The sequence below is a fragment of the Bison bison genome, unplaced genomic scaffold, assembly GCF_000754665.1.
Source record: "Bison bison bison isolate TAMUID 2011002044 unplaced genomic scaffold, Bison_UMD1.0 scf7180017864068, whole genome shotgun sequence".
Lineage (NCBI taxonomy): Eukaryota > Metazoa > Chordata > Mammalia > Artiodactyla > Bovidae > Bison > Bison bison.
Window position 1 is genome coordinate 5,359,983 of NW_011494640.1, and position 11,949 is coordinate 5,371,931.

At 45.6% G+C, this 11,949-nt stretch overlaps 1 protein-coding gene and 1 pseudogene across 6 annotated transcripts in view; one reads left to right on the forward strand and one right to left on the reverse strand.

Annotated features, from left to right (window-relative positions):
* The window catches only part of SP110 (SP110 nuclear body protein), a 50,159-nt gene extending 48,821 nt beyond the window's left edge, over nt 1-1,338 (forward strand). For 2 of the 5 annotated variants that reach the window (XM_010836989.1, XM_010836990.1), the window contains exon 20: nt 784-1,337. In XM_010836989.1, the coding sequence (XP_010835291.1) occupies nt 784-897 (114 nt within the window). In that variant the 3' untranslated portion in view covers nt 898-1,337. Of the gene's footprint in view, nt 1-783 lie in introns of all 5 variants that reach the window. The other 3 variants (XM_010836992.1, XM_010836991.1, XM_010836993.1) reach the window with 2 other exon arrangements.
* A 3,351-nt stretch (nt 1,339-4,689) lies between these two features.
* On the reverse strand, nt 4,690-5,702 carry LOC104986431 (annotated as a pseudogene). Its single transcript, XR_825040.1, has one exon. The product of XR_825040.1 is annotated as a serine/arginine-rich splicing factor 9 pseudogene (transcript).
* Nucleotides 5,703-11,949: the final 6,247 nt, after the last annotated feature.

The window sequence follows — 11,949 nt, forward strand, 5'->3', positions numbered from 1 at the left end:
GGGGGGGGGGGAGGCAGTTTATGCTTACATGGTCCTTCATGCCTCAGAAATACAGAAATTAATTAATCAAGATGAAATGAATTAAACTTTCAGGATGCTCATGCTCGGATTTTTTTACTCTTGAATTTCCCAGTGGACTCAAATACCCAGATTTGCTCTCAGCTGGTGTTGGTTTCATCTTTCATTGGTAGGAAGAGCAACTGGTTGAACTGTATTGCAATCCAAGGCATTCTTTAGTTTATTGCATTTACTCTGATTTTTTACTCTCACTTGTCCAGATATTTCTTGGGACATATATAAAGCGAATTCTCAGTTCCACCCAGCCTCCTTCCCTCCCTCCTTGCTGCCACTTGGCGTGTTCATGAGCCACAGGCTGTAAACTGGTGTCCAGCAATGGAGCTGGAGGGGGAAGAATCAACCCAGGGAGCCCTTCAATGCCTAGCACAGTCTTAGCCTTGGAGAATGGAAGGGGTCATCTTTCCTTCAGAGAGTGGGCTTTCAAGAAAAGTTTTATCTGGTTTGCCCCAAAGTCAGGCATTGCAGGGGTCAAAATCAGCTCTTTGGTCCAGACCACCTGTCAGGTCCAGGTTAACAACCAGGCAGAGCCTCGTGCATTTGAACATCTGAGTGGCGGCCTCTCCCTCCTGTTCTGCTCGCCTGGGGGAGTGCAGCTTTCCAGCAGGGAGAGGAGATCTCCTAAGAAAGCATAAGTGATCTATGATCCTAATTCTCTGTCCTTAGGCCCTGTGTGCTTGCTTTTTTTTTTCTCTCTCTCTCTTTCAGGCTTCCGACTTTGGTCAGGTAGGACTGGATTTAGAGGCAGAATTTGAAAAGGACCTCAAAGAAGTGCTTATTTGTCATGAAGTCAGTGACAACAGCTTCCAGGCTCATCCTTGATCCTGTTCTGGATGGACTAAAAGCATCCCAACTTCAGGATCCATATAATGGTACCCTGGCCATCCTTAGATTGCCAACGACTCTGGGATGCCATTGGCTGCCCTCGTCACTCAAATCCAACTTTACATATAATCATCATGTCCTCCACCTCCTTTTACTCTTTTTGTATTTCACTCCCCCCTCAAAAAAAAATTGAATTGTTTCTTAATACCATTAAATACCTCACCACCGTTCACATTCTCTTCATTGTCTCATAAATCCTTTTCCAATTGATGTGTTTAAATTGGGATCCTAACTACTTTCACACACTGAATTTAGCTAATCTGTCTCTTAAGGTTCTTTTCATCTGTAAATTCCCCACTTCCTTTCTTCCTTGCTGTCTACTTATTGGATAACCTGGTGTCTTTGCCCTATACAATTTTTCATGTTCTGGAATTTTCTTTTCCTTTCTTTTGGCCACACCGTGCAGCTTGTGGGACCTTCAGTTCAGTTCAGCTGCTCAGTCTCATCTGACTCTTTGCGACCCCATGAACTGTAGCACACCAGGCTTCCTTGTCCATCACCAACTCATCACAACTTGCTCAAACTCATGTCCATCGAGTCAGTAATGCCATCCAAGCATTTCATCCTGTGTTGTCCCCTTCTCCTCCTGCCTTCAAGCTTTCCCAGCTTCAGAGTCTTTTCTAATGAGTCAGTTCTTTGCATCAGGTGGCCACAGTTTTGGAGCCTTGGTTCTTTGTTTTCAATTTTGGCTACGCTGCCTGACTTGTGGGATCTTAGTTCCCTGACCAGACATTGAAGTGAGAGCACAGTCCTAACCACTAGACCGGAATTCCCATATTCTGAGTTTTTCTACATCCTCCTGTGAAAGTGAAAGCTTTGGTCGCTCAGTGGTATCTTACTCTTTGCAATTCTATGGACTATAGACCATCAGTCTCCTCTGTCCATGGAATTCTCCAGGCAAGCATACTGGAGTGGGTAGCCTTTCCCTTCTCCAGGGGATCTTCCCGACCCAGGGATTGAACCTGGGTCTCCTGCATTGTAGGCAGATTCTTTACCATCTGAGCCACCAGGGAAGCCCCCATGCTCTTAGTGGCATGTGTTTTTCTCTCTGGCATTTTTTTTTTTTTTTTTTTAGACCTAGAGGTTAGATCTAGAGGCTTACTTGGATTCAGGTTTGGGGGAGGTTGTTTCGAGTTGATTGTTTAGTATAGAGACTTCCCGGGGGGGGGGTCTGTGTATTAATATGTAATATTAAGATCTTACCGGAGAAGGCAATGGCACCCCACTCCAGTATTCTTGCCTGGAAAATCCCATGGATGGAGGAGCCTGGAAGGCTGCAGTCCATGGGGTCGCTGAGGGTTGGACACGATTGAGCGACTTCACTTTCACTTTTCACTTTCATTCGTTGGAGAAGGAAATGGCAACCCACTCCAGTATTCTTGCCTGGAGAATCCCAGGGACGGGGAAGCCTGGTGGGCTGCCGTCTATGGGGTCGCACAGAGTCGGACATGACTGAAGCGACTTAGCAATGGTAATTAAGATCTTACAGCAGGTTCAGGTGTTATCAACTTGACCCATCTGTTACACATCATCCTTTCCCCTAATGATTTTAGCAGCCACTGATGCTTATTGCCTAAACCTATTTCAATAGGGTTTGCAAAATGATGATATTTAGATTCTGTTACTCCTTCTATGTGGGTTTGATCCCTGGGTCAGGAAGATCCCCAGGAGGAGGAAATGGCAACCCACTCCAGTATTCTTGCTGAAAAATCCAATGGACAATGGCAGGCTATACTCCAAAGGGTTGAAAAGAGCTGGGCATGACTGAGCACATGAGTACTCTATTCTTTCTACATTTATTAGTTAGAATTCTTCTGCAAAGAACTCGATTCAATATTTGGCTGCCTTGAAGTACAGTTTGTATAGGAAATAAAGGATAAATTCTGGATTCTTTATTTAAAATGTTCAAGTTAGTTGTTTCCCTAATAGCCTCTAAAGATAGACATGGAGGTTTCTTTTTTTTCTTTTTCTATAAAGTATCTTGAGCTCATGGATTTAAATATTTAATGTGCTCCCAACCATTGCAGTTAATATCTTTATTGCTGCTCAGATTGCTTAGCAGTGAGTGAGAGTCTTCACGTTGGCTCCTGAGTCGTTTTGAAATGACCCCAGGACCTTTGATAGCATATTAGCTACCTACTGCTGTGTAACAAATGATCCCAAAGTTTAGTGGCTTCAAGGAGTAGTCATCTTATTGTTCACTTGTCTGTGAGCCATAAATTTAGGAAGAGCTCCATGTGGATGCCTTATCTTTGTTCCACATGGTATTGACCAAGCCCTTTCATGCTTGTAGAGTATTACTTCTTCCACATACTGTCAGTCCAAGCAAATCACCAGACCAAATTCAAAAGGAGGGGAAATGGGCTGTACCTCTCAATAGGATGAGTGGCAAAGCCATATTTCAAAGGGAATGTTATTTGGCAAGAAATGTTGCCACTGTCTTCAGAAACACCCTACCATAGTCTACCCTCTAACCACAGCAATTGACATCCTTCCCACATGCAAAGGACACTCACCTCCCACCCCATCCCAATAAGTCTCACTCATTGTAGGACTGGAACAAAGTCCAGGACCTCATCATCCATATCAGGTTCAATTCAGATAAGTTCCTTAGGTGTGGTTCACTGGATGCAGGCCTAGGTACAACTTCTGTGGAACCAAAGACCTGTGAACTAAAGGACAAGTTAGTCTCCCCCACTTTCCAAATATAATAATGACACAGACTGTAGACACTTGCATTCAAACAGGGGGAAATGGATAGTATATAGCAACCACTGCTACTGCTAAGTCACTTCAGTCATGTCCGACTCTGTGTGACCCCAGAGACGGCAGCCCACCAGGCTCCCCCGGTCCATAGTAATTCAGAAATCCAATCAGGTGCATGTTGGCAGGACAGAGAACGTTCCTTGATAATCCCATGATTTATAAATATTATATGCCTCTAATTCCCATCCAACACCACAGGCTTCTCCCATGTCTTCCTATAGGCAATATTTGTGCCTGTCTTCTCCCACAGTATGTTTCCTCATTTTCTCAAATCTAAACTACAACAACATTTTCAGAATTTCTACACTCATAACACTATGAAAAAAAACTAAGTGGAATTCTAAATTAGTGTGGAATTTTTGTTCCTGTTGTGTATTTAATATACCATTGCACAGGGTGTTTTTTAGGATTTTGCATTTGTATTTATAAATGAGATAGGTCTGCATGTTTTTGTATATTGCCACAGTCAGATTTATTTATTTATTTTGGGGGGGGTTGTCTTTTTTTTATAGCTCAGATACCAAGGACAAATATGAGACAAATTTAGGAGTGAAAGTGACAGAACCAAAACTTTAAATGAGTTTTTTCCCCTGACCAACTTGCTAAAGTTGGTTTTGGTTAAGAATTTCCCAGTGATCTTTATGCTGGCACCCACTTTTAAAAGCCTGTTTTTAGCCTTCTCATTCCCTTCCCCTATCTGTAATGCTCCCCTTTTCATTAAAGCAGCTTAGTTTATATGGTTGGCCTTGAATTATAAGAAAACCCTGAAACTTCCCTCGGATGTGATGTTCTCAGACCATCGTCAGAGCAACTAACTTTATCCCCAAATAAGTAATCCACTCCTGCTCCTTACCAATTGGGCACAAGTTGCCACTGCAACTCAATGTTTTTGTTTTTTTTTTTAAACATATGAGTGTGCCTCTTGGTGAAATCTATGAACACAATCAAAGACAACTACACCTGTCAGTTATTAAACGTTTAAAATACATTTCTAAACAGAATGGGCCGACTCAGTCACAGTAACTGCTGATCTCCATAGAAGAGCAACCCACAAGGATACAGCACTGATTTTTTTTACATCATCGGGGTGAAAAATATACAACTCGTTTATGAACCAAAACCACAATTTCTGCAGTTAAAAATGTTTCACTGCTAATATGGCCCTGGTAGAAATTACGTAGTTTTATTTCCTTAAAAAAAAAATTAAAAAAATCTCCTAAGCCACTAAATCATCAATCTGGAATCTAGATTCTGAGCACAAAGCAGCTCAGTTCACCTAAAAAATAAAGAAAAAATTCCCACCACCTGTCTCAGTAGGGTCTGAAAGGAGAGAAGTCGTGTGGGGAACCCCTGCTTTGGTATGGAGAGTCACGGCCCCTCGACCCAGACCGAGACCGTGAATAGCCATAGCTGGTGCTTCTCTCTGGATAAACTCGGATGTAGGATGTTTCACCCTCATGAGAGCGGAATTTGGTTTCATCCAGTTTACGCAGGGCATATTCCATGTCTTCTTTTCTGAGATACTCAACCATCTCCATTCCATCTTTCTGCACATTTGCGTAACAGACGTCCCCAGCTTCTCGCATGTTATCCTTCAGGTCCTGCCAGCTGCCTGATGGAGGAAGTCCTGAAACAAGAACTCGGAAATCAGATCTTCTTGTAGGAGGCCCACTCCTCCCACCGCGGGGCCACCCACCCCGACCTCCGTAAGTCCTGGGGAACTCCACACGAAGCCGACACTGGCCATAATCATAACCGTTCCTTCCATAAATTGCATCCTCAGCATCTCGGGGGTCCTCGAAGCGCACGAAGGCGAAGGGCACGAGGCCGTGCCGATTCTTGAGCTCGATCTCGCTGATGTGGCCGTACTTGTAGAACAGGTCCTCCAGATCCTTCTCGCGCACGTCGTTCAGAAGGTTCCCCACGTAGATGCGCCCGTCGCCCTAGCCGCCGCGCTCGTCCGCCCAGCCCGACATCCGCACCGCCCGACGCCGCGGGCCCGCCGCAGCCCACGTCGCCGCCGCCGCCTCAGGCGGTGATCCCCCCACAGTGTCCCCGCGGGCTCGGAGGCGCTCAGCCGCACAGCATTGTGGGACGAGAGCGGAAGCGGAGGGCGCCACAGTCAGGTTTAGAGTTACCCTGTTGTTGTTCAGTCACTGAGTCGTGCCCAACTCTTTTCAACCCCATAGACTGCAGCACCCCAGGCTTCCCTGTCCTTCATTGTCTCCCAGAGTTTGCTCAAACTCATGTCCATTGAGCCGGTGATTCTATCCAACCATCTCATCCTCTGTCACCCCATTCTTCCCCTGCCCTCAATCTTTCCCAGCATCAGGGTCTTTTCCAATGAGTCATCTCTTCACATCAGGTGGCCAAAGTATTGGAGCTTCAGCTTCAGCATCAGTCCTTTCAACGAATATTCAGGCTTGATTTCCTTTAGAATTAACTAATTTGATCTCCTTTCTGTCCAAAGGACTTTTAAGAGTCTTCTCCAGCATCACAATTTGAAAGCTTCAATTCTTCAGCACTCAGCCTTCTTTACGGTCCAACTCTCACATCCATACATGACTACTGGAAAAACCATAGCTTTGACTCTATGAACCTTTGTCAGCAAAATGATGTCTCTGTATTTTAATACACTGTCTAGGGTTGCCATATTTTTTCTTCCAAGGAGCAAGTGTCTTTTAATTTCATAGCTGCAGTCACCATCTGCAGTGATTTTTGAGAACAATAGCAATGTTTTCTGTTCTTACTGTTTAAGTTTCCTATCTGGTCTTATCTTGCCATGGCATCTCCATACTTCTTCTTTGATACATCTTTCTGTTGGCCGAAGTATGTTTTTAAGTAATTTTAAAAGAAGAGCACGTGGCTGTTATGTTTTCTGTCTTGGCATATCTCAGAATGTCTTCTGTTGTTTTCATTAACTAACAACATATTGTGCTACAATACATATTTTATCACAATTTCTCACCTTCAAAACTGATTTAGCCTTGTTCCACTGTCTTTGAGCATTTTGTTCTGCAACTCTACTGTCTGATTTCAGTCAGAATTATATTTCTAGTGTATGAACACGTATGATATTCCCCCTTTATCTCTGTAATTATGTGTTTAGCTATTTTTGACAGAATGGGATTCAGTGTGATATTCTTATCATTGGTCTTGCCTGGCACACTGAGCCTTTTCAGTATACACATGTGGTTCTATTTTCAGCTCCATTACATCTTTCTGATCCATTAGTTCTGGGCTTACTGTCAAGAACATCTTTTATCCTTGCTTGGTCCTCCCTATTTATCATTAAAAAAGAATTTCAAAAAACATTCTTCTTCTTAGGCGCTTAGTATGAGACTTAAATATACTAACTTAATTGCAATTCTATGGTCAATATTTTAAACTTAATGATCTTTTAGCACTTTCATTTTGCTAATTGCTATCTATTAACAAAGCCTCAAAGGATTAAAACTTTTCTTATCACAGTGGTTTTCTTCACTCAAGACAAAAATAGGAAGTCAGTGCAAATTACTAGATTGCTCTGATCTGCTCTGCCCAAATTCCCCAGAACTGTGAGAAATAAATAGCTGCAGTTTCAGCTCGGAGAAGGCAATGGCACCCCACTCCAGTGCTCTTGCCTGGAAAATCCCATGGATGGAGGAGCCTGGTAGGCTGCAGTCCATGGGGTCGCGAAGAGTCGGACATGACTGAAGCGACTTAGCAGCAACAGCAGCAGAAGTTTCAGCTACTCAGTCTGTGAGATTTTGTTAGGCAGCACAAGCTGACAAATAAAAATCAAGTAACACCATCATCAGAGCCCCCATCCCTGCTCCCATAGCAAGTTGAAAACTCTTCAACAGGATCTTGCAACTTCCCATTTAGGTACCTAGTGTCACAGACGAATAAACAGGAAATGCATAGAGATCCCTTGGTTCTGATTTCCCACTGTTTCCACAGTAGTGTGAACTGTGAAATGGACTGACTTCACCTGTCATCCAGAAAGGGGTGTAAGCAGTTCGGGCACCTAAAGAGAAGCATGTAATGAAACAGAGCTCCTTTTATAGTTGGAAAGGAAGATGACAAATACGGCCATAAGGACTTCTGGTGCCCTTCCTGGAGAGCATGATGGATTCTAGAGATAATGATGGCTTTGGATTTCCAACTCCTTCTGAGGGGAGTACTAAAGGTTTCTCTTTGCAACACAGTCTCCATGTGTTATGGTAAAAGACCCTTCTCCCCACTGGTTTGCCAGTAGGCAGGATTGCTGTGCTGTAAATTACCTTGAATCCATTTGTGACCTTCTCTTTCATTCTGGCACTGATAAACTGAATCAGGTCTCTCTCACTCTGTTCTGTCATGGCTCTGGATTGCTCTATTATTGGGGAAAAAAAGAAAACCACTCGAGTCATTTCTTTCAGGTTGAAAGTTTCAGCCACTATCAGTTCAGTTGCTATGACAACCAAGACCCTTAGCCCTGGGACCATCCTTTAACTTCCTTTTGTTGCTGTTCTCTTTCCTACTTGCAAGAGTGGGGTTTGATTTATTCTGCTAGGCATAGTGGTCCATATCTTTCCCCAGTCCTTCTGAGCTGGAGACTCAGATCCATCCTCCTTTTGTTCTCTCACTGCCCAGGCCCACCAAGTTTTGGCCCCCATCTCCTTAAACAATAAAAACTCTTAGTGTGGGGCTTCTGTGGTGGTCCAGTGGTTAAGACTGTGCTTCTACTGCAGGGGCCACAGGTTCGATTTGTTGTGCACAGGCAAATACATAAAAACTCCTAATGAAATCAGTGTCAGTGACATCCCTGCAGACAGTGTGACTTGTGTCTCCCTGGAGACCTCTTCTAGTCCTGTACCCAGGCTGTTTCTCTCTTCCTGGTCCAACATGGTCCCATTCCCTACTGGCCGGAGCTGCTGAGAATCCAGGTCACCTCAGGACTGCCCCCTCCCAAGTTGTGACATAGGAGGTGACTGTTGTTGTTGCTGCCGTTCAGTCCCTCAGTCATGTCCAACTCTTTCTGACCCCATGGACTGCAGCACACCAGGCTTTCCTGCCCTTCACTGAGTGAAAAAGTGAAAAGTGAAGTCGCTCAGTCGTGTCCGACTCTTCGTGACCCCATGAACTGTAGCCTACCAGGTTCCTCAGTCCATGGAATTTTCCAGGCAAGAGTACTGGAGTGGGTTGCCATTTCCTTCTCCAGGGGATCTTCCAGACCCAGGGATCGAACCTGGGTCTCCCACATTGCACGCAGATGCTTTACCATCTAAGCCACCAGGGAAGCCTTCACTATCTCCCGGAATTTGCTTAAACTCATGTCCATTGATTTAATGATGCCATCCAACAGCCTCATCCTCTGTCACACCCTTCTCCTCTTGTCCTCAATCTTTCCCAGCCTCAGAGTCTTTTCCAATGAGTCTTTGTATCAGGTGGCCAAAGTATTGGAGCTTCAGCATTAATCCTTCTAATGAATATTCAAGGTTGATTTCCTTTAGGATTGACTGGTTTGATCTTGCTGTTCACGGGACTCTCAAGAGTCTTCTCCAGAACCACAGTTGGAAAGCATTAATTCTTTGGTGCTCAGCCTTCTTTATGGTCCACCTTTCACATCTGTATGTGACTACTGGAAAAACCATAGCTTTGACTATATGAACCTTTGTCAACAAAGTGATGTCTCTGTATTTTAATACACTGTCTAGGTTTGTCATAGCTTTTCTACCAAAGAGCAAGCATCTTTTAATTTCACGGCTGCAGGAGGTAATAAATGACTCTTAAATGATCCTCTGAAGCTGGGAAGAGCTACAGCTTCAAAAATTGAATAAAGAAAACTTTACAGAGTGACTGGAGGAATTATATATAAAAATATAGTGTCCCCTCTAGCTGATTCCAGAAATTCAACCTTGGAAAAGTCATTCTTAGGAGCTGGGCAGGCGTGGTTTCCTGGTCAAGAATACCTGCTCTTGAGAGAGCAGACTGGGCTGAGTGCCTTTCTTAGATGCTTTCCAAACTTCTGCTGAGCCAGACCTGGCTGAGCAAGCTCACATCTCACGTGTAGCTGTGGGGCCTGCTTCCGGCTGGCCTGGTCAGTCCTGCTGGGTGCCATGGCCCCTCTTCTTCACTCCCCCAAGCCGTGAGGACCCTGACTGTTTCTCTTTCCTCCTAAAGATGCTCCCACTCCATTCCCTAGAAACTTTCTGCCTGCAATTGAGCGTGAGGGCTACAGGAATCTCAGCTCTCCCTTCTGTTATCATCCCTGGGAAAAAAAAATCAAAGCACACATACTATCACTTTAGCACCATGGGGTGACACAAGATCATGAAATCCAGGAAGCCGTGGTCTTACACACTTCTGCTCTGGTCTCAAGGGGCCATTGCATCTCAAAAACCATCCAGAAAAGGGAGTACCATTCAGTGAAGCCCTGCCAGCCTGGACTCCTCAGGCTGAGTGCCAACAGGCATGCCAACTGGATAAAGCCAAAGCTAGGACACGGTTGGCACTGGAGGTACTTCTCCCCATGAGCAGCCACTGGCACCTGATTATGTACAGAGAGGTTGGGCAGACCCTGCAGGAACTCCCTTTTCCATCATCCGGATGTCACATGGAGGCCAGTTTTCCAAAAGACAGCACGAGGCCTCAAGCAGGAACTCAGCAATGAGGACAGTGACCCAGACCTGGACACAAGACCTGAGGAGCAGCAAAAAGGGGCGGCGGCATGTCCAGAGTCTCAGCTGATATCAGAACTCATCTGCCAGGCCGCCCTAGGCAGGATCTGTTTAATGTGGAGTGACAGTTTGACAGAATAAACTCTGTAGGGGATGAATGGAGGCAGAAACATCCTTCCTTCACAAGGGCAACATCAAGGTTTCTAGTTTCAAGCACAACAATGGTTCTCCAGGCTCCATAGCCCCAGGCAGAGCATCCAGGCTCCGCGGTTGCAACATTCAGATCCAAGGCTGTAACTGTGCCTGGCGGTCAAGATGTGGAAGGAGGGGGTGAATCAGCTGACCCTGTGACTAGGTTCTGAACTGATTCATGGGCCCACGAAAGTGCCCTGGGGAGCATGGGAGCCTGGTCTCTCTGCCCACAAGCAGGTGGGTTCTGGCAGCCAGTGAAAGGGGCTTCAAGTTCACAGGCACATGTTAGTACTTGGTTGTTGTTTTGATCCTAAGTTGTGTCTGACTCTTGTGACCCAAAGGACTGTAGCCCGCCAGGCTCCTCTGTCCATGGAATTTTCCAGGCAAGAATACCGGAGTGGGTTGCCATTTCCTTCTCCTGGGGATCTTCCTGACCCAGGGATCGAACCTGAGTCTCCAGTATTGCAGCGGATTCTTTACCGCTGAGCCACCTGGGAAGCGCCACATTAGTACTTACTTGCAGGAAAAGCCAGAGGTGTTCCAGCACATCCTCACATCCTGGGGGTAGGAATATCTCAGCATGAGAGGCCAACCCCTCAGAAGTACAACAGAGGACTGGTCTCAACACAGGGAAGTGCGACACCTACAAGTGCTGATGCCAACCTAAATTTTCCCAGCCGGAGCCTAAGGGCAGGCCTGGCTATTTCTGCATCTAGACCATGACCCTGTTTATTTGGGCAGCTGTGCCTGATATCAACACCATCTCAATTTCTAGTTCCTCAAAGAAGTTTTCCCTGGACTCCTGTAGCCCTGGTTTTGAGCTCTTTGGAGAATCCGGGCAAAGCAGAACATGTAGAGGAGGTTTTCCTATTCTCTCAGAATAGACTCAGAACCCAGCAGGCACTCTGGACTTCTGCAGGCAATGGTACAGTGCTGCCCCACCACCAGAGGGCAGTGTGAACCCCTTCCAGAGGTGCTAGGCAGGAACGTGGTGGCGGTGGTGGTTTAGTCTCTAGGTCGAGTCCGACTCTTGCGACCCCATGGACTGTATCCCGCCAGGCTCTTCTGTCCATGGAATTTTCCAGACAAGAATACCGGAGTGGGTTGCCATTTCCTTCTCCAGGGGATCTTCCTGACCCAGAAATCGAAGCCGGGTCTCCTGCATTGCAGGTGGATTTTTTTACCGACTGAGCTACGAGGGAAGAACCCTGTAGGAACTGGGAACTAGGAGAAGTAGCGAGGGTTTTTCAGGGTCAAAGGAACTCTCAAAGGCTCTGTAGTTGAGCATCCAGGAACAGGAGAGCCAACCAAGGGCGTCCACAGATTAAGTGAATTAATTACAGATGCAGATGCAGAGAATAGACTTGTGGGCACAGCAGGGGAAGGC